This window comes from Petromyzon marinus, chromosome 13, assembly GCF_048934315.1.
Source record: "Petromyzon marinus isolate PM22_M1 ecotype Great Lakes invasive population chromosome 13, UKy_Petmar_22M1.pri1.0, whole genome shotgun sequence".
Classification (NCBI taxonomy): Eukaryota; Metazoa; Chordata; class Hyperoartia; order Petromyzontiformes; family Petromyzontidae; genus Petromyzon; species Petromyzon marinus.
In genome coordinates this window covers 7,820,194-7,842,357 of record NC_133679.1, presented here as the reverse complement: position 1 = coordinate 7,842,357, position 22,164 = coordinate 7,820,194, and the positions used below count along the sequence as shown (strand labels likewise).

Below are 22,164 nucleotides of genomic sequence, written 5' to 3'. Positions count from 1 at the left end.
CCCCCCAACGCGTGCGTGATGACATCACCAATCCGGCGACAATACGATCCTTGAGGGAGTGGTGGGGGGGCGGGTTTGTGCGTGATGACGACGTTCTCAGCCGCAACGCGTGATGTACCTGCTCATGCTCGCCCCTCTCCGTATGACGTCATGTTATCGAAGCGCGGGTTTTACGTCACCGGGCGCGATGACGTGCGACGCGGATCATACCGAGGCGCCGGGTTGGTATAACGAGCGAGAGATCTCCCACGCGCAGACGCACAGGCGATAGATAAAGAAAGCACACGCACACAGAGACACTCATTCGTCTCTTTGCTCGGTGTGCGTGCCTTCGTCTTCGTCGTCTTCTTCTTCTTGTTGTTGTAAACAGCTTGTTCGGTAACGCGCACTGACAGTACCGACACGCCGGGTGTTGTTGTGGGTGGCCTGTCCACCACATCATCGCATGTTGGCAATTGAGGCTTTAGAAGAGACACAAGATACAGAGAGGAGCTGAGCTCGGCTCTGTGTGTCCCCCACCACCCCCCCGCCGCACAAGAAGGATCTGACTTATTGTTCCATCGGTGCTGGCTTCACCATGGCTCCACGTCCGAACAGGAGTCGCACCGTTGTTGTAACAGGTTGGTGTTGCTTGTGTTCCTGTTGCTGCTATTCTCATTCTTGCTGCTACCATTGTATTCTTGCGTATAATGGCAAGACGTTCAGGAGATAAATGGGTCGAGGTGTGCTTGCCACGACGAAGCCGGCTTCATGGAGAGAGGGGAGTTTGTGTGATTTTGCTGTTTCTCCGTTGAAGGAGCGCGGACGAGTGGTTTACTATATGCGCCGTAAGAGATGAATGGCCACAATCGCGCCGCGGCTTGTCATTCATTTCCCGTTCGTGAATGTATGTGTCGATGTTCTGATGCGGCTGATGGTGTCCCCCAGTCGGTGCCTTCGAGGAGGAATGTCAAAGCCGGAGGTGGGTGGTGGGTGGGTGGTGTGGGTTGTTCCACTGTTCGCCAGCGTGCGCTGAGGTCCTCGGATGGTGGCAGAGCGACCCCAGAAGGGGAATCGAAACTTGAGTCGGGGGCGAGGTACATTGTTGAGGTCTTGGTTTATGGGTAAGAACACGCGTAAACTCCCGTGCTGTGTTCATGTCTCTGTGGATGTTTGGTGACAGAATGTTTGGCAGAACACATCTTGTTTTTTTTTATAAATGTGGGGCTTGAAGGTCATGCTTCCTCGCCATAACAACCCCTATATATTTCTAGTGGGGTCAGAGGGCACAGGGCTCTACCACAGCAGGACACCACCCAGGGTGGTATCTGCTGCGTGATTGTTCAGGTGGAGAGCGCTTGTGGTGGTTTTGGATGAATTTGGTCGGGATCTTCGGCGACGGAAATATGCCTCCAATAAAGTTAGATCAGCTGTCAGAGTATCTGCAGCGTTCGCGAGGTTTGTTGCCCCAGTGCATTAAGGACTATGTCATTTGTATATACTGTATGAACTTGCAAGATTGTCAGGTCACTTGAATGGTTATTACGGTGCTCGAGAGAGGCTATTGTTGATATTTCTGTTGCGGTTGTGTTTACCAGCGAGGTGAACCCTAAACGTACAGTTGCTGAGCGTCATGTCAATTAGGTGTACCGTATAGAACGTCAGCAGGCCATGACGCCCATTGTCATAGGCAGCAGAGAGGTCAATCATTGCTGTGCCAGTTTTCTGTTGACGCTGGAAACCGGCTTCTGGGAGGGTGGTGAAGGCAATTCTTTGTTCGCAGCAGATGTGGCCAGTTTGAAAGCCGGATCGTTTGGAGAAGCAATGGGGGAAAGTATTGAATGCATGGCACGTTCCATCAGCTTGGAGGGATTGTGCCTGCCCTGTGTGTGGCGATTAATAGGATTGCAAGCCATTGTTGCCCATATAGTCCAGTGTTCTTTAGGAACCCAGGACGCAGACCATCATATCCCGGTGCCTTGTACTTTGTGGCCCTGAGGGTCACTTAAGCGACAGTGTATTGTCTTGTTAGTGAAATTAAGGTGATGGTGAGTTGCTTCCAGACAGCTTCTTTGGTGAGTTTGTCCATATATGCATTTGAGCACGACAGCATGTAGGAAGCCACATGATTTGCTGTGTTTTTTAAAATGTATTTCTGTGCTCTGTTGGTTTTGAGACAACTAGGTTCCAGAGGAGCTGCCAGGCTTCATTGCTGGTGGAGTGAGTTAAATCCAAGTCTGCAGTGACGTCTTCCCAATGTTTTGTTTGTGCAGAGTTGAGGGACCCAGCATTGTGGTGCCCTTATGGTCACCAGTTCTGATTATCTATTTTAAGAGTACTGTTCTTGGTTTCCAACATGGTATATAGCTTTCCTGATACCCTGTCGGGATGTAGTTTTTGTAGCAGTTAGCCTCCCAAATGTTCCAACGCGCCTGTGGTTTTGAGGCCGATGCAATGTTTTAGAATTGGATAATCCATTTTTTACTTGGACCCCAGACTCCCACACCAGCACACTTTTCAAAAATATTTACAAACAACAACCACACTCAAAAAATTACATTTGGACGAAAACACAAAGAAAAACCAGGCAATTGCAATGCAGAAACTTCAGTCGGTAGAGTATAACATGCACCACAGTCATGAGTGTCCGAGGGTGAATAACGATGATGCAGGCAAGTTTAGCACTTTTACACTCCATTCAAAAATGGAAAAAAAAAATCACAGTTCCGAGTGCTAAATTACCAGCAACAAGGACTCAGCTCCAGTTGATCAAACCTTGCTGCATTGGCACAGACATTTCTTTAAGGGGAGCGAAAAACCCAGCAACGGCAGCACGACCAACGAGGAGTGACCGAAATGTATTCTTGGAACTTTGAGTTCCAGATCAGATGATCACATCCTAGCCCTGACTCTGTTCCAATCTCACCCTAAACCAGTTCTCACACCTCAAGGGAAAAATACATGGATGAGGTATCCCTTGAGAAAATGCTGGAGGAAAAAATATCTTTGTCATTGATTAGGTACTGGTGAAACGTCATACTCAGATAGTAAATGTTGTGGATTGCTCTCCAACACACCCGTGTGCTGTACTAGTAACAAATTGGCATGTTCTGTTTGTGACAAACCTTAATAATCAGTTGTGTCGGGTGGTGGCAGGTTTAACGACACATTTATATTAGCGCGATCTAACCCAAAAATCCTCTATTATGGATGATTAGTTACAGTTAATCTAACAGTCACCACTGAGTAGTAAAACCATGACCCACTCCTGTGATATCCTATAGCACCAAGATAACTCGTAACATGAAAGATATTTAGAGACTTCCAGCTAATTCCCTAATACGTTACAACATGGTAATCTGTCCCACAAAGATAACTGGTAACAATAAATGTTTTCACATACTTCCCGATATCTACCAGGTTACTACTTGGAAACTTCACACACATATTAATGTTTGATATTCGATCTAATTTAAATTCAGCACATTTTTTATTGAACATGTGCATTACCTGTTGATTAAATGTGCCTGGCTTATCAAACATTTTCAATAGTTGCAAATAATGTATCAGTTATGTTAATATGTGCAGCAGACGTAATGTTTTAGATAATGAAATACGTAAAATGTTATTTAATGTCAATAATTTAGGACTTTTTAAAATGATTGTTCAATATTTTGTCGTTCAACATTATAAAGAATTGAACATGGCAACAAATATCGTGCCATAGACTAGCCTGCCGCAACTATGTTTTCATTTAGAGATTCAGTATTGCTTGCTTATAGCATAGCAGCAGTTCATAAGTTACCCAGATAATGGAATGCTTCACCATCCACATAATGATTAACTGTACACGTATACACTTAAACTCGTGTTTATGAGCAGATGTGAGCAATGTACAATGAAAAATTGCATTCTAGTTGCATAGCACTTCTAGCACTTTGGAGTCGTGAATTAAATATGACGTTACATGGGCCACAGTTCCAATTGCTTTAATGTTAATGGTGATAACTGCCATTGCAAACATTGCACGTGTTTAATACAATGGTCAAAAATTATTGTATACAGTACCATGAATGAAAACTCTGTCTTCATTGAGTCCACATGATTTCTGATGATTCCAGACCAGTGGGACATATCCCAGTGAGGCAGTTGCAAACTTTGGCGAATTTCCTAAATACTCGCACATCTGTCCACCCAGCAGTATAAATGGGTACACCACAATTAGTCGATCGAAGGACAGCTTGTGGTGGGGTAAAGTGGGGGTATTATTACATTTTTTTAAGATATCTGACTCGTGTGAAAGAGTAGTGGTGTGAGCAAGAAAGTGCAGGGCTGCACCTTTACCAAGAACATCTAGAACCAGCCACAGTTGCAGTTTAATATTTAGCAAGGCTCTGGTCCTCAGGAGTATCCATCAAACTTCATAAAAGGAGTGTCACCTCGTCTGGGTTCTTTCGGTAAAGTCACGTAGTTTGCATTAGAAGAAGTTACAGCAGCAGAGGTTAGTGTAAATGCGGTTGGTATTACTTTAGAGACTCGATTAGCTGAGCCTTCTTTTCCCGGAGTTTGTTGAAGGATCTCAAGGTTATGTGGAATCCCTCAACAAACTCCGGGATAAGAAGGCTCAGCTAATCGAGTCTCTAAGGTAATACCAACCGCATTTACACTAACCTCTGCTGCTGTAACTTCTTCTAATGCAAACTACGTGACTTTACCAAAAGAACCCAGAAGATGAATCCCTGCAGTCACGAAAGCTTTAAATCGAAAGGAGTGTCACCTGTTTGTGTTTGGGTGGCAGAAATTAATTTGTACCAAGATCTGGTGGTATTGTGAACTTTATTACTGTAAAGTGCAGTTTTTATAGACCAGGGCTGACTGATATGTCCAGGTTTGGTCTGTGGGAAAGGTGGCGACTGTAATAATAAAGTTGTTTAGTATTGTCAAATAACCTCCATGACTGACAGAGTGTAGGGATGACTTACTTGACATCTGTGATAAAGAGCTTCATAACTCATCGGATTCTTCCAGTCTAAATAAAGATTTTGACTTCAGCAAATGGATTGACTCAGGGCTGTAAATTATTATTATTATTATAACCCGGTGTGAGTCCATTTGGTTGAGGTGGCTTCAGAAACCTGAAATCCAACATTTCCATCACTCAGGTATGACAAACTGTAAAATGTGTAATAAAGAACAGAAACATTTTTGCTGATGTCATAAGGAGCTCTCCTCAAACCATTTTCACGTTTTTTTACTTTTGCGTAAAACTATACAGTAGATTTTCACTCATTCACTTGATAAATTTACGCACAGTTGTACATTGGTCACGTAATAGTTGGATTAAACTGTAGAACACGTGCTCTCTCGAGAGGCGCAAGTGTGTGTTTTCTATTTAAACGGTAGGCAATCCATTGCGCTTTTAATGGGGATCTGACACTTAGAGCATGGAACATGTTAAGCAGACACTAACGGAGTGAGGGAGTGCAGTGGTGGAGTCCATGCTCAAGTCCATGTGTTCATGCTTGTGTTACAGGGTTCGGTCCATTTCGAGAGCACAATGTAAATGCGAGTTGGGTGGCTGTGCAGGTATGTTTTTTAACTGCTCTTTCATATGTATGTATGTATGTTGAACTTATTTCGCACCGTGCATAGCCAACCGTGATAATCTGAGGAGTGGGGAAGGACAACAAATTAAACACACAAAAAAACGATATATATCACTATTGCGGGATTGTGAAACAAATGGTGCAGTGTGCTACGAACCCAGTCTCCTGAGTTTCGTTCCCGGCTATGCCAAACATCACTGGTGAACGATATCTGAACGGCCCAGGACCGGCGCGCCACCCCTATTTACTAACCCGCTCTGACCAGCATAGTCAATGGTCGAACAACCCCCTTGAACGACACTGTGTGTGGAGGCTTCATCCGGCAGTGGATAGACAAATGCCCATACATTATATTTTTAATTCGTTATTTCAGAGTTACGTTATCAAGTACTATTTGACAAAAAAAAAGGTTGCCAACCTGACCAGCGTCACCTGTGTTTGCATCTGAACCACGCTTACCGGTAAAATTAAACATGATTTCCATTAAATTATTTTCACAAGTTACGACAAGCAAAATACACCCTCTGACGAAAACCACATGGACCACTGCAAGACAAAGATAAGACATAGGTCACTTACATGTGGTACAGGCACCATAGTCCACATATCTATGCAATGCAGAAACTGAAAAGCAAAGTCTTCATCTGTGCTCCCTGTGTTATGGTTACACAGGAGCTGGAGAAGCTGGGTATGGGTGAGGACGTTGACCTGAAAGTGTTTGAGATCCCTGTGGAGTACCAGAAGGTGCAAGAGCTTGTGCCATCTATATGGAAGCTGCACAACCCCCAGGTATGTTTTTCTACGCTGTTGTACTGTTCACTTTCACAATTTCAAAACAATGCCAACTCATCTACTTGCCCACCGGGGATGTCATTTGTCTCCGAAGGACATTTGCAAATTAATTTGCAATTATAACTGAAAGCACGATGTTTGATTTCGAATAGTGTGTCTTGGCTATGGCATTAGAGGCATAATGTTTTGCCAACCGTTGGACAGTGGGAGTTCTCTGCCAATGTTAGTGATCTGCGCTGTCTGCTCTTGCAGTTGACTTTATCAGTCATCTAACAAAGTTAATCTTACTCTCGAACATTTTCCAGGTGTTTTCGTATTCTAGGGAGATGTGATTCATAGCAGTGGAATTCTTCCTTTTGGGGAAACTGTTCTGATGGCTGAAGTGCATTCTTAAAAGTTAGTACGTAATAAAAGTTACCATTGAACCACTGTCTCTTTAGATGCCTAATTGCTGTAATTTCATAGCACATTTGAGTGCCTCGTATACTGTAAATGCAGATAACCCAATTAATCATTCAGCAAAATAAGTATTTTTTTCCCATCTGGCCAGTGTATGTTCATTGCATGTTTGAAAGATTCTGTGTCACAGTTGACGGGCAAAATCAGTAATTTCTTTAAACATTTTAACTGCTGATTAAGAAAATCTGTACCTAGGATAGAGGTCTTTACACACATGAGTTTATTTTACTCGTATAATGTTATTTGTACTGTATTCGCTTTCATCCACGAAAGACCAAATCTTGGGCAGTGCTAAACTTCTATTAAAGCTGTGAAAGTTGTTCACTGTGTAAATGCTACTTTTGCTTGTGGTTTGTCCAAACTCTGCTGCTACTCTACTTCCTTCCTCCAAAACACAACTCAACACCGACCACCTCCGCAGTTGATGGTTCACGTGGGGGTGTCGGGGGTGGCGCAAGCCGTCACACTAGAGCAGTGTGGGAAGAACGTGGGCTATGTGGTGCTGGACAATGCGCGCTGCTGCCCGGGCAGCCACTGCTGCGTGGAGGGAGGGCCAGAATGCCTCCATTCCAGGGTGAACATGGAGGCCGTGCGGGACAAGGTGCGCGCTCAGGGGCTCGAGCTGCAGCTTGCCGTGTCGGATGACGCAGGCAGGTAAGACACGGCCCGGTTGGTGGGCAAGGGTCGCAAAGGGTTTGTGCTCATCAGTAGGTGATGGGTCTGCAGACATCGCCTGATCAAATGTGGAATAGCTTTGCGATTTTGCAATACCTTATCCTCCATTTCATAAGATGCTCTGTAATGTAAGAAGCACCTAAATACTTTGTCTGCCATAAACAAAGTTATACAAATATGGTTACACACAGTGCTTTAAAATACAATGGAAAAAAGTGCCTATAATCCAGAGAATACAGTAGGAGGAGTAATAATACCTTTCATCCAGGAAAACCTCACTAGGTTTTGAGATTTATTTAGACGGGTTCTGCATTGAGATGTTGGGCAAATCCCATTAATATGTGCTTGCCAGGTGGTAAGAAATCGGAGTATCTGGAGAAAACCCAAACACATAAGAGGGTAGCACTAAAACCTTCACAAGATAAATTCAAGAGTATATTGATATATTGCCATATTCTGGCTACCTCACAGCCAGAGCATACATTGCCCATATAATTACTAACCAAGGTCGAACCCCTGCTTATCTTCTGAGATCCACTGACATTGGGCACATTCAGGATAATTTTATCCCAAGTCACATTTTGAGACTTGGGTTCAGATGCCATTGCTTTGTTTAGCTGGTCTGTTTGAAAGCATTATGTGCAAAGTCCTTGACAACACAGCATAGCTCTACTTTTGTTTTCTATCCTGTTAAAATATATTTGTGGGATCAGTATACATTACTATAGAAAATGCCAGAATGTTGCTTTGTTGTCTTCTTTGTGCGAGTTTTGATGCAAGGTCAGTAATTCTCAATTTTAATCCATAATAAAGGTTTTTTGCCTACGTGTTAAACTCACGTTTACAATGTTGTGTTCATTATGAAATAATGCGTCGTTGAATGTATCGCATAATTCTGAGTGTCCATAATCAGTTGTGATTAGGCCAGGTCCTGTGCCACAGCTGTTATAAGGGTGATGTCACATTTTTTTCATTCCTAGAAATGCATAAGTGGCTCTCAGAATGTGTGCAGCTCACACAGATAAAATAAAGTCAGTAATTTCTTTGCTCAACTGAGCATTCAAAAAGCCTCCAAATATTCATCAGTTATTTCCCTCTGTTGTAGGTTTCATTCCCTTGTTTCCAGCATGCAGGCGCAGCAACTAAAAATATCCTGTACCATTCCATATCTAGGGCAGCTCGGTGGCTTAGTTGTTCGCACACTCCCCATTGAGCCAGTTTGCACGGCGTTGAGAGTTCAATCATTGGTGTCGTCAAGAAAATTAGGTATAAAATTATCAACGCGCGATCTCTGCTGAAAAATGTACGTTGATGATTATTTTTTTTTTATTTAGTTTTCATGCAGAGGTCAATGTGTACCCTGGTCCTTGCCCAAATGGATTATTACTTGCAAGAAAATAAATATGCATTGACTCGACAATGTTCAATCTTTCTGGAGAATAACATTGTATTTATAAAGGATCTAAATGTAAATGTGTCCCAAGATGCTGTACAAAAACAGGGGCAACATGCACAATATATAACATCCATGTGCTCCCACCAGTTCAGCAGACTGATGAATACATCTGCACTGAGGCAGTGTGGAAGACATTACCTGTGTGCACCTGCTTGTTTTGCTTGCAGGTACCTGTGCGACTACACCTACTACTATTCGCTGTTCCTGAGCCATGGCAAGGCGACGTTTGTGCATGTACCCCCACTGGACAAGCCATATAGTGCTGAATTGCTGGGCCACGCTCTTAAGCTAATCGTGCAGGCCATGCTGGAGCAGTTGGATGATGTGCAGGAAAGCTGCCTTTAGCACGAGCACCACATTCCCATTTAATCACCTGCTTCTGAAAGCCTGCGTGTAAGACTTGAGAATCATGCCCATGCAACTTTGCTCTGTACACTCTGCCACTTTCGATCTGCAAAAGCAGGTTGAGCAATTGGGGCACCTGTTCTTGTTTGCAAATACATGTTGTATAGCTGATTTGGTCAATGCAATTATTTTTCAGCAGCAGTAAATGGAACCAGGCCATTTAGTGCGGAGCAGGGCAATAATTTGATGTACCCTTATCTGTACTGACATGTCATTTGCATTGATTTTCTGTCAGCCTCATTGGAAAGTGTTTATGTTCCTAAACAGACTTTGTTGATTTGGTTAGAATGATCAACCTAATACATAACTGCGGAGCTGGTGCAAAACTGCAACTGAACTATCTTAATGTTTAAATCAAAGGTCTGCTTATCGATGAGCCATTAAACAATACCACAGCCTTTAACTCCTTTGCAACCTACATCAAAATGGGGCATTTAGCAAGCTACAGTTTTGTCAATATTTTTGCAGCAATGGCTTATTTGATTAATAGTAACCCTTGGCTTACAACTTTCATGACTGCAGGAATTCATATTCTTGGTTCTTTCGGTAAAGTTCCGTAGCTAGAAAAAGAAAAAAAAATGAAAATAAAAGCAAAAACTCACGACGTTTTGATTGCAACAACACAAGCGGTCTTCATCAGGTGGAGAGAAAAGAGGGGGCAAGCCTCCAAATGCAACTGCTTTTAGGGTTTCCAAAGTGAGTGAGCGGGGGACGAAAGCTGGGAGGATGTGTGTAGCGAGGTGCAATGTCCCCCCCCCACGTGCCCCCTCAATGATCCGATCGAAATCCCTAATTTCGATCGGATCATTGGGGTTTATTAGTAATAAATCGGTATTTTGCGACCCCCACTGCCACTGTGTAGCATATTATGTGCCAGGGACTCTATGAGATGATAGGACAATAGTCTGAGTCCATAATTGGCAAAAGTAATGGCAAAGCAGTTTAAGCGACTCGCATAATTGTGCGCAGTTACATATACAGTACACGACTTCCCTGAATGCATCAACACCTTCAGCGAGCGCGATGCCAATCACACAACGCGGTTCGAATTCGACCCTCGATCGATGGCTGCGCCATCGCCGCACACGCGTCGAATAACAAGCAAGGAACAAGTCCTTACTTATTACTAACAACTCCTATCATTTTTAATTGCTAGAGGGGTTGCCCCCCCCTACCTGAAAATCCTGGCTCCGCCATTGTCTCTTCCCCTATCTCTACTCCCTTCCTCCCCCCATTGTCTACTCCTACATTAGCATTGGCTGACCTATGCCACACATCTCTCCTCCCAACTCCCCATTTGTCTACTCCTACATTGCCACTGGCTGATTGGCTGCCCCGCCCATGCTGGTTGTGCCGCCCAACTCTCCTCCTCCCAGCTCTCGTCCCCTGCTTACTCACTTTGGAAACCCTTATAAGGAGTTGCATTTGGAGGCTTGCCCCCTCTATTCTCTCCACCTGATGAAGACCGCTTGTGTTGCGATCGAAACGTCGTGGGTTTTTGCTTCATTTTCTATTCATAATTTTTAATGTTATTTTTATTTTCTATCAACGTGACTTTACCGAAAGAACCAAGAATATAATAGTAACCTGTTCTCACTGTAAACTTTTAAATTAACACATTCCTGCGGAGGGAGCTGGTAGGAACGTTGGGTTGCTCGGTCAATGGGCAGGGTCAACGGCGGCACCACGTGGTGTATTCCGCACATATGCCCTACTGTGAGGGCAGGCACAAGCCGGCGTGAGTAGGTTAAACGTTGAGTTTTATAAGGGCACCACGGGGTGACCAGCCCCTCCCCACCCAGCCCAGCCCCTACCCACCCAGCCCAGCCCACCCCTCCCATCCCCCACCCAGCCCCACCCTCCCCACCCCTCACCCAGCCCCACTCTCTCCCCACCCAGCCCCTTCCCACCCTCCCCTACCCACCTGGCCCCTCCCAACCCTCCCCTCTCCACCCAGCCCCACCCCTCCCATTTTATCCGGGTGTCCGGATACACGTGGACAGACATCCACAGACATACACAATTAATCCCTTGCCTCCTGTGAATTAATCCCGGTTGGGCTTCCAGTCCACTACCCAGTACCAGCCCCAGCCCCTCCCCACCCTGCCCCTCCCCACCCAGCCCCACCCCTCCCACGTGGACAGACATACACAATTAATCCCCTGCCTTCTGTGAATTAATGCCGGTTGGGCTTCCAGTCCACGTTTCCTACCAGTATAATATTTATCATTCTTTCAACAGCATTCCCTGCCTCAATTTTAATTGAAAGGAAAATATAGGCTTTAGGTAACTTATTTTCAGATGGCACAGTAATTGTATTGTTTCAATAAACTTACTTTAAACATGTGATTACTAAAAAAAATATTTTGGAAACTGAATACTTTTGGAAACTCAATGCCACAATGGAAATGTGTATGATTAAAACTAAATGTTTTGATCTGTACAGAAAGATTTGTATCTTTTTGTACAGAGTATAGTAAATTTACAATCGACATCAAAATGCAATATTTCAATGGATAGTTGTATAACACTACTTTAAAATTGTGAATTAAATAGCCAAATGTTATGAAAATGAAGATATTTTTCTCCAAGGCCAAAGAGTAACGTACATGTATTTAATTGTGCACACAATTGAATTATGCATGTGTTTACATATCTTCATGGCCATAGTAAAGTGCATCTGCTTGCACATGCATACAAATGATACCACATGCTACATCTGAGCACCTGCATGATTGAAATTGCTTCTTAAGCAGTTGAGGGATGTAAATGAGAATTAGCTGTTCCATTGGACTCCTTGCAGTGGAAACAGGTTGATTTCTTGGGTGTCCAAATACAAAACAGCTGAATAAACAAAGACTAAACACCTCAAATACATTATCTAGGAAAACTTAGATTTTGCAAGTATTGTAATTACATTTTGTCACTGAAGCGCAATCGTTCATCTTAAAATGAGTATTGGCAACAAAGTGCAAACATTTCATAATGAGCAATGACAATTTATTTAAAATGTACACTTGAGACATAAAAGATAATTGATTAGTCCAAATTCCAACATAAATGGACTGCATGCTTAAAGCCTAAATCATACTTATATTTTACAAACCGATGTCTAGATTAAAATACAGAATAAAATGTTTTACCGCGAACAAGGATTCAAACGCCGCAGTTCGAGAAAAGCATTTTTTTGCCAGGACTTTAATTGATATTCAATAAGTGGTGATTATAGATAGTGTTGTTAGTTTTCTGTTGTAACATTTGATTCTAAAATTCTTAAGCACCATTTTCCATGCTTGCACGTGGCAACTACTTCTAAAAGAAAGCATGTGGCCATGCAGACAGGTCTAATGCAGTCTCATAGGAAACTCATTGGTTTGGATATTATTCATATTTTAATGTTGCATAGTAACGTATAAACATTGGATAGGTGATTCAACTTACAATAAATAATTGATAAGTGGTATATTGATGGAGGCTCCGAAAGACACTGCATTATATTGAGTCTTTGTAAATGTGATCATTTATAAACACAACATTTATAATGTAAAAATCATAAATATACACTTTTCATCGTCTTTTCCTGCTGTACAGTTTGAACTGGACTTGGTCTTGTGGTTACAAACATTACTTCAATCGTAGACATTTCCCTTGGTTCCTCCAAGTGGTTTTTGTCTGCTGACAACAGCAGTGAATAGCGGTCGCCCTTTGATGTTCTCAGCAGAAGAGATTTTCTGTTTATTTGCCATTGACGGAGCCCTGTGGTTGAGGGTTTAAACAAAAGGAATATCTACATTTTATATTTGCAGTGTAAAAGTTGTGAATGATCTAATACGACAGTAATATTGCTAATATTAGAACGTCAATGAAGTGCAGATTTGTAAATGTGTCCGTTATTACTGCATGTCACAAGCCTATTGCCATTCGTTTTACTTCATTGGCTTCAGAGTTAATCAAATGCTATATCTTAAAAGTGAATGAATAACAAAAACACTGTAAATACATGTCAAGTTCCAGGCTAAGTAATTATAATTCAATGTGACATGCCTGCAAAAATACAAACAAAGGTGATTATCGTACTTGGAGAGCATGTCTAAGGTTTTCTGTGTAGACTTGGTTTTCTTGTGCTGAGCGCCGTACAGGATTGTTTGAACATCCAGACACTGATAAAAGCGAAACAAAGTATTATATGCCTAAAAAAATACGGTGTTCAACTTCATGTCAACACGACATAAAAATGGTGTTATAGTTATGATACCTTTTAAGGGATATTGCACCTAGTCTTCTTTCACTTGAATTGCATACTTTCCCAAATCAAGGTAAAAATATATTGTCCCTACATAAGATGCTAAAACGCAGTAATAATTTACAACCTTTTGTCAATCCACTGCCTCCCCATGCCATGTAACCATCGTAGTTGTTTAACCATAGTTCATGCTCCATAATAACTAATGCTAGTAAATGAAGATTGAAGGTTGATGGCCAGGACCAGATGAGATATTACGTTTTACGGATATAACCAAAGGTTTGGTATCAAACTCAAATGGCCAAATTCGTAGTACAGGGCATAAACCACTGTGCCACTACCGCACTACCAATGTGTTTTTGTATTAACATTACTTGCAAGGGTATGCTTTATGTGAATACCTAAGACCAACCCACTGCTAAATTTTGAGGAATCTGCACGTTATGCAATATGAAGTAACATTGTGAAACTACAAAATCATATTTTTTATAAGGTCTACACATGTTGATTGCTATATTTCCCAATATTTCCCTAGCAAAGCTACCTTGTTGAGGTGTTTGTAAGCTTTTTCCAATTGGCCCTCGGCCATTCGGATTCCTCCCATGAGGTGGTGAGTCTCCGCCAGTTCCTTGCTGAACTCCCCAAACACAGACGCCTTGACATTCAGGGAGATTTGGAGCCTGATAATTGCTTCCTGTAGCAAATAGACAATTCCACCAGCAAAATAATGTGCTGCATCTTTTACATTTGACACGAGAAGACTATGGACCAGTGACAGTTTACTTTTATCAAGCACTTTTGGATGTCATTAGTTTGCTTCATTGTGTACAGAAACCATGCGTGTCTTACTGCAATTTGTTGAGCGCTGCTGTATTTTTCAGTGATAACTGCTAAACTTACTTCGATGTTAGATTTAATTTTTGAATTGCAAATATTGATATTGACAAAGTCCTTCGTTTAAATGTCTTAATGTTTGTGTTCTTATCTAATATTTACCCTCTACTATTATTAGAATATACTAATTTATCATGATGATCAGGGTCAAAAAATATGGTTACAGTATATATTAAATCGTTATTTTTTCAAATAAATGTTATTACATGAAAATCAGTCTTATCAGGTCTCGTACTGAAATTAAATGTGAACACGGCTAATTTTATTGTGAAAAACACATTTTTGTCAACTGAGCAATCTGGCTTGTTTTCTGTAGGGTAATTCACGAATAATGATGCAACTTTATACAAACAATGCGTGTATTTTAGGTTACAATGACCCCCATTACAGACAAATGACACGGCTAATGGATTAATTCGTTCAACCTTGCTTGTTAAGTATTGAAGAGACTTCAGCTTTAGTAAATGTCCTTTTCCGTATTCCTAACATGAATGATTCCCAATTATAATAAGTTATTGGACAAACTGGCTGCAATTATGAGTGTTCTGTGCCATCTATAGAACTTGTGTAATGTACCTGATGTCTTTTGGCGCGAACCAGTAGGTGGCAGAGATCATCTTGCACACAAAGCCACTCAGGACTGTCAGATCCATACACCAGCTCATAGGAGTTCAGGCTCTCTACAAAGTATTTCTCAGCCAAGCCTGATGCAAACAATTGAAACAGTCAATGCAATACATAATTGTTATTTTATTCTCCATGTAAATAATTCCTGTGTTAAAACCTTCAACAATGCATTTTGGGGTATGTAAAATGTTAATAAATATCGATGCATGCCGTGGAACCTAGTCCACCTAATTCAGTAAATTTACCACAATTTCTGAAAAGTTAAAGCACACTCCATTTGTATTTCACAATTTTGGTCCTGCTCAGGTGCTTGGCACAAGTACATGAAAATAGAAAAGCTTGAAGAGCCATGTCATAACTGCTCTTTGAACCATACATCCATATACCTAAGTATGATTAAAATGAACACGTGCCTGAGCTCTGAAAGAGGCAGTATGGTAAGCAATAACAGATGGTGCACACGGAGGATTTGCTAGTCAACTTCGATATACTGTACAGGAGACGTTAGCCTCCTGTACAGTACATTTGTACACTGTTGCCAACACAATCTGTTCATGTTTAGTGGAGCACATAGCCTACACATCGCAATGCAATGGCTCCCAACTTAAAGGACTGAGGCAGTTCTTATCTGTTTACAGCCCTGGGCCAGGGGTGGGAATTCTTCATTCCTTTGGCCGGAGCATGTCTGTTGATCGCATGACTCCTATTTGCATCCCACGAAGTGTTATTCATTTTATCGACTTAACGGACAGTAAAATTCCCCCAATCAATAAAACTGCACGTGCTGCCCCATTTCTGTACGTAATCTTTTAATGTCACATTATGCTTTTAAATAAAGCAATTAAAAACAACACACCAACACTGTTCACTTTGAGAATGTACTCGGCCTACCCTCAAACTCTTCATCTTTGGCTGCTGCACATGCCTTGGCCATGATGTGAGCCGTCTCTGCTGCCTCCTTGCTGTCGGTGGTGTAAGAGGCCAGCGCAATGGAGTGAGCCTGCAGTGCATCCAGCAAGTCTACATGAGGCTCACTTCGGTGAATGCTTTTCATTATGAATGACACGCAAATTTCATTTTACTATTTTTCAGCTTGCAGCTAAGGCGCATGCACCATCATGTAGTGCCATTCTTTACAGAGCCATTATGAGGTACAGCTTTTGTGGAAGTATTGAGGAAAAAAAAGATGGGAAAAGTTCACTTTGGCCGAGAGGCTGCCTTTAATATAACCATCCATGAGAAAACAAATGACAAACCATATAAAGTCCATTGTGAATTTGAAATAAAAAATCTTAAGGGCTCACTCCATATTTAATCCAGAAATCTGAATGCATGCTATCTACGGGTCAAGATGCCCCAAGCTGGAACTCTTGAAAGCTTCGAAGTGAGCACAGTACAGCCATGACTTGCCTGCAGGAGGTTCTCGATTGCCTGCTGGTGGTTCTGCCGTGCGTCCTCTGCATGGGCCAGATCCTGGTAGGCTGGGATCAGCTCAGGGCTGTCCTCCCCAACTGACAACTGCAGTAGTTTAAGTGTCTTCTTCAGTCGCTCAACTGCCAGAGCTGGCTTCTCCTGTTGTATGGACAATCTGATAGCAACCAAGCACACACCAAGCAGATGTGCAGCCACTAAAATGAGATAGCCTAGTCCTCACCTTCAAATTCACTTTTATAATTGAAGTCTAGAAAAATGTGAATCATTCAATACTAGCTCTTTTCACAGAAGAATCAAAACATCTGCAATACAATGCATGAATGCCTCTAGTATAAGCAAGTTTACGAGGATAACAATTACAATAGGTTAGCCCTTGTAAATCAGACCCCTCGTGGTATACCATGCTATATAATGTTAAAATAAAAACTATAACACGTGAAATTTAATTACTTACTGTACCTTAGTTTCTGATATATCTAAAACCTAATTTATTGGCTCTTACATTGTTGATTTTATATGGATCGTTTATTTTTAATATTATTTGCATGGTTATCAATTATAGTATGGACGTCTTATATATGCAATGCATCTCTGACATAGATAAACGTATCATCCACAGGTGAATCAAACCAAGCATACCATGGACAAAATGTCCAACGGCTTTAGTACATAATGGATTCAAATTATTCCTACCAAAGCTTTTTTTAAACCAGAGACATATGGTTGCATTCCCAGTAATCTGTAAATGGGATTTAACATTCTGATTCTATTAAGTCATCTAATAAAAAAAAGTTACTTGTGGTGATATAATGTGTTCTACATAAAACAGCACCTGCCCAGGGCTTGTGTGACTTCCACGTCCATGTCCCCCTGTTCTCTCTCCAGCACCATCCCTGTCTTTGACAGCTCATTTGCAATCTGCTCTGCCCTAAGCAGGCCTTGTTCTGCCTCTTTCAAAGTGATGTTTGTCAAGAAGTCATGTGCATTAGAATATTATACAAACATTCTTATGCTCACAAAATCAGATATTTGAAGGATTGATTATTTTAAATGTATGCAAATTATCCGGTTACATTTCAGATAATGGAGTAAAGTTGTACACATTTTGACACAATTTTTTAAAAAGATGATCAAAACTAAAAAAACTTTTATCAAATCATAACAATTCATGGAATCGCTGGGCGGGGGGTGAATCATTACGTTTTTTATGTTTTGTATCTGTAAAAGTATTAATTGAACATAAATATATACCACGCTATTTCCTGGTTCCATATCGAAAAAAGCATCGCTATCAAAATGTACATAACAAAAGAGAATACAACATCAACATAGAAAAGCCTTTGCAAAGAGACCTTTGTTTACCAGACAACATATAGTCATATTTTTGGTTCTTTCGGTAAAGTTACGTAGAAGGGAAAACAATAAAAAATATATATAAAACAATACAATTTTCACGACGTTTCGACTGCAACACAAGCAATCATCATCAGGTGTGAAAACCACAACAAGAAAATTTGAAAAAAAAAATATGAATCCCTGCAGTCACGAAAGCTTTAAATAAAAATTTAACATATAAACCTTCACAGACATCCGTGAAAGGTTCAGTACAATACTTGTGGTTCCATACGGGAGTTTGCTGCACAATGGAAAGGATATTTTTTTAGATGAGTGTTGGCCTTTCCCAGCGTGCAGTAGATTGTGAAGAGAGTTTTGAGGATGTTGGTGCGCTCTCCTGGTGACGAGGGACTGTGAGGCGCTGTCAACATGATCGCCTGGCCTGTTTCACAGTGCAGCTTTGCTTGCGGTGCCAGGCCTGGGGTTGAGGGAGAAGAGGGGTGGGCGGGGTGAGCAGGGTGTGATAAAAGTTAACACAATAATTACATCTTAATGTTTGTTATTATAGATCGCCTGTGTTGATGAGCCATATTTACATTTGATTTAGTTTATGGCTTGTTTTTTGGTGTACACAGCAGTAAATCAAGAACCGTCTAAGCTGTATCAATTAATCTAGATGATAAGTAGAAAATATGTTTAACCCTTAATCAAAGCTGGGATGCCCTATCAACAAAAAATGCAAAATGATACAGGTCATAAATGATCTCAGCTATTAAAACACAAGTGACAGTTAATATCCTACATCTATTTTTCTCTGTATTTTACGTGTGATCCATGTTTGACCATTAGTCCCAAAGTCTGGTTTGACCACCGGAATGTGAATTTGTAGTTGTTGCTCTGCATCTACATCTGCCATACGAAAGAAGAAAAAGTCTCAAAGTATCTCACCTCTCAGGCTTAGATAACCATGAGCCAGGTTGGCATAAGCTTGTGCCACCTGCCAGTGCTCATCTCCAAAAACAATTCGACTCAGAGCCACACACCGTATAAGCTCTGTCATAGCTTCAGGTATCTGCATATACATACACCCCAATAAACAAACAAATAGCAAAAAGTTTATGGATTTATTAGACACAGATAATCAGCATGAAGATAATGTATAAGCATCACATTTCTCTTTTCTTTCAGTAATATTCTATATCACTCCACTTAAACATAATTACACAACTTTTTACGAGGTGACACTGGTTGAAGCATAACGTAACATAACTAATCTAATCACTCCGTGGTATTTATTGTAATACTAATATCATGTCTTTAACCAGGAGAGCACGAGTCTCACATTTCTCAGGAGGGTGTTGCACTGTAACGTTTGTACACTTTTCTTTGATCGAGTATTGTGAATGTTGGAATAAACTGGTATACCCAGGGCAAACCATCACATACGAGGGAATAAACACGCAAAGGCTCACAATGGTGGGCCATTAATACATTTGATGAAATGTCACTTTGCAACCAAGTGGATTTGGGAGTTTCACAAATCTAAGTGATCAAACAACCCTCGCCTCGGAGACACTGATGACACGTGTGTACCGCAGACCACTCGGCAACTGTCTTGAATATATATTTTTTATTGCATGCATAAAATAAAATGATTGCCGTTCGGAACACAACCTATATATTCACATCAGCACTATAAATATCTAAAACAACATTGGCAAATAATACTGTTGGGTACTACCTGTTTGTTTCTCATGTGTGCCTCTGCAATTTTCATGGCGATGGGCAGTTTGTCCTCAGGAGGGGAATTCCATTCGCCAGACGTGAAGTCACCACCCCTTTTCCTCCGCCTCCTCTCTCTGGCGCTGCAACTGGGTCTCGTCGACGGAGTTTCTGTGTGATCGCTGGAGTGGCTGCTGTTGAGGCTGACAAGAAATAAGTATTGGATAACTCAAGATGTTTGTTATTCACACAGTTGTGTTCAATGCTAGTGCACTGCTGTCAAGTGGCATAGGATCGTTGGCATACCCCAGGATGCAATACAAGAAATGTGGTCTCGTATCCAATGTCCATTTCTTTGTGACCGGGTAACTGGACCCCCCTCTCTGTGGACCCCAGTGCAGTTGCACCGCCTGAACATTGACAGCAACGCAGCTATGGCAAGTGTTTACCTCTACGGTACATACATGAGTTGTTGACGTAGTTGACTATGAGACACACAGAAGCTTGCTCGCTATAAAAAAACACCGTTTGACTACTGGATACAGAACATTGTGGGACAATGTTTAGGTATGCACAAGGGCTTTGGAGGTAGACCACGACACCACTGACGAGTAATCTAGACAACACGGTGGTGGTCAACGCAAAGAGACACTCCTTGGGTGGGGGAGGCGGACAAGAGGATCCTGAGGTGTCCAAGACTCCACATGCTGGGGAGGTAAATGCTCGAGTCTCTCACTGGGTGAACATGAACAACTATTTCTAACTAGAGCAGCGTTCTTCATTGCAAGGTCCGCTGGCCACTGGAGGCGTTTAGTGCGCCCCCCGACAATACGCACGGATGTCCTTATCAGAACTCCCCTTGCAGGCGGTGTGACGGCCCTCACCCTGATATCTTAAGGGGCCATACAGAGTAGATACGCAAAAACCTGTCAAAACTTGACCCCTGCCCCCTTCCCTGTACGCACGCGGACTTTTTACACCCCCCGCCCCTCGAATCCTACAGAACGGCCGATATTTAATCCACGCAGAAACGATCAAGGATTAATAATACTATTAACGTGTTTAAGTAAACAGATAGTCCACCGCCGGACGAACTCATTTGAAGTGCAATGTAGACAAATTATTAGCGAGGCTTCACCGCCCCCCACGTTTCCTATGCGTACGCACATTGTCAGTAGACCCCCCACCCCCATACGCAAGCGTACGCATTTGTGTTAACCCACCTCCCTCCATACGTACGTGCGTGCGTACTAAATGGATGGGCCCTAAAGGCGAAAGTGCCTTCCCCCACCTGAGCATTATTAAAGAACACCCGCTCCAGAGGCGGCGGAGGTTCATCCTCAAGTATGTCTCGGTGCCGCCGGGGAAGGAGACGACAGAAGATACGGGGCAAAATGGGAAGCCAATCTCCCGAGTCGCTAGAAAGTGAGGAGGAGAAGGAGGAGGAACCCCGCCGAGTCCGCCTCTCCTCACCTCCCGTCCACGGCTCCGTCCGCCTCCTCCTCCTCCGTCCCGGCCCAGCGACCGCTCGGCACCTCCAGCACGACGGGCCTGCGCGCCTCGCCATCGCTCGCGCTCCCACCGTTACTCGTAGCCATTTGTCGTCAATTATAAACTAAGAGCTATGATACCAGTGCCACCACGACGACTAACCGCCGCTCCAGTAATAATGGTAGTAATTACTCGACTGATATTTTTTTATTTTCAGCAGCTTGTGATTCACGCCTCGGGCCTAGCCGAAGTTGCGCGGCATCTGTCCGCGGAGTTCAAAACGCGCGTCCGATTTAAATTACACGGTATCTAAAATTAATTAAACGTTCAAAGATATACGGATTGATCTATCCGCCGCACGTTATCGCGAACATAAATTAACCGCGTATACTTATTTAGTTAATTCTGAGGTAAATAACAACAGGCCGCTGTGTTGACCGGAGCTGCCGAGGAGGAGCGGGTTACCAAGGCGACGGAGTCACCACGGGTCGTCGAGTGGACACAATCACAAAACGCGATTTTTTAAATCAATCTTCAGTCGACCACAGCATTGTCGTGTTTCTGTAAACAATACCGTGTATGCATTATTCCCAGTGCATGTCGTATTCATGCCGCTAATTAAAGGTATAAGCAACCGGTGAGTAGCAAAATAAATTTGAGGATAGTATCGCCTTCGCATGTCAGTCTCCAATAAAAAAAATGTTTCTTACACAACCCATTAGCCGCCGTGGTCTTAGGGACCGTCCATAAATGACGTCACGCGATTTTGGAGGATTTTTAACCCCCCCCCCCCTTCGTCACAAAAAGTCAGACCTCCCCCTCAAATATGACGTCACAAAGCTCTGCTCCCCCCCCCCACCCCCTCAAAATAAAACATGCTTCAAATCGCTTTAAACTATTGTCATTGTCGTGCGTATTTAATGTGGCGCTGCACGCTGATGTTGTAGGAGAAAACATTTATTAAAAAGTCTTTCATTAAGTAGAACGTGTTGTCTATATTTAAAGTTGCGCATTTTGGTGTGACGTCACATTTCTCACCCCCCCCC

At 42.4% G+C, this 22,164-nt stretch overlaps 2 protein-coding genes across 3 annotated transcripts; one reads left to right on the top strand and one right to left on the bottom strand.

Annotated features, from left to right (window-relative positions):
• Window positions 1-137: 137 nt before the first annotated feature.
• On the top strand, window positions 138-9,775 carry LOC116941930 (pyroglutamyl-peptidase 1). Of its 2 annotated transcripts, none has more exons than XM_032953308.2 (5): window positions 138-620; window positions 5,513-5,565; window positions 6,258-6,374; window positions 7,258-7,490; window positions 9,135-9,775. In XM_032953308.2, the coding sequence occupies exons 1-5, from the start codon at window positions 578-580 to the stop codon at window positions 9,310-9,312; spliced, it is 624 nt and encodes a 207-aa protein (XP_032809199.1). In that variant the 5' UTR covers window positions 138-577; the 3' UTR covers window positions 9,313-9,775. The 2 variants fall into 2 exon arrangements, with proteins under 2 accessions (XP_032809199.1, XP_075922944.1); XM_076066829.1 differs by having other exon boundaries at window positions 173-221.
• A 2,571-nt stretch (window positions 9,776-12,346) lies between these two features.
• On the bottom strand, window positions 12,347-21,845 carry TTC23 (tetratricopeptide repeat domain 23). Its single transcript, XM_032953301.2, has 11 exons — window positions 21,101-21,845; window positions 19,647-19,830; window positions 18,854-18,977; window positions 18,227-18,383; window positions 17,403-17,528; window positions 16,547-16,724; window positions 16,028-16,136; window positions 15,086-15,213; window positions 14,160-14,309; window positions 13,450-13,532; window positions 12,347-13,128 (listed from the first exon to the last, which is right to left on the bottom strand). Exons 1-11 carry the CDS (start codon window positions 21,223-21,225, stop codon window positions 13,002-13,004), a joined length of 1,491 nt encoding a protein of 496 aa, XP_032809192.2. The 5' UTR covers window positions 21,226-21,845; the 3' UTR covers window positions 12,347-13,001.
• Window positions 21,846-22,164: the final 319 nt, after the last annotated feature.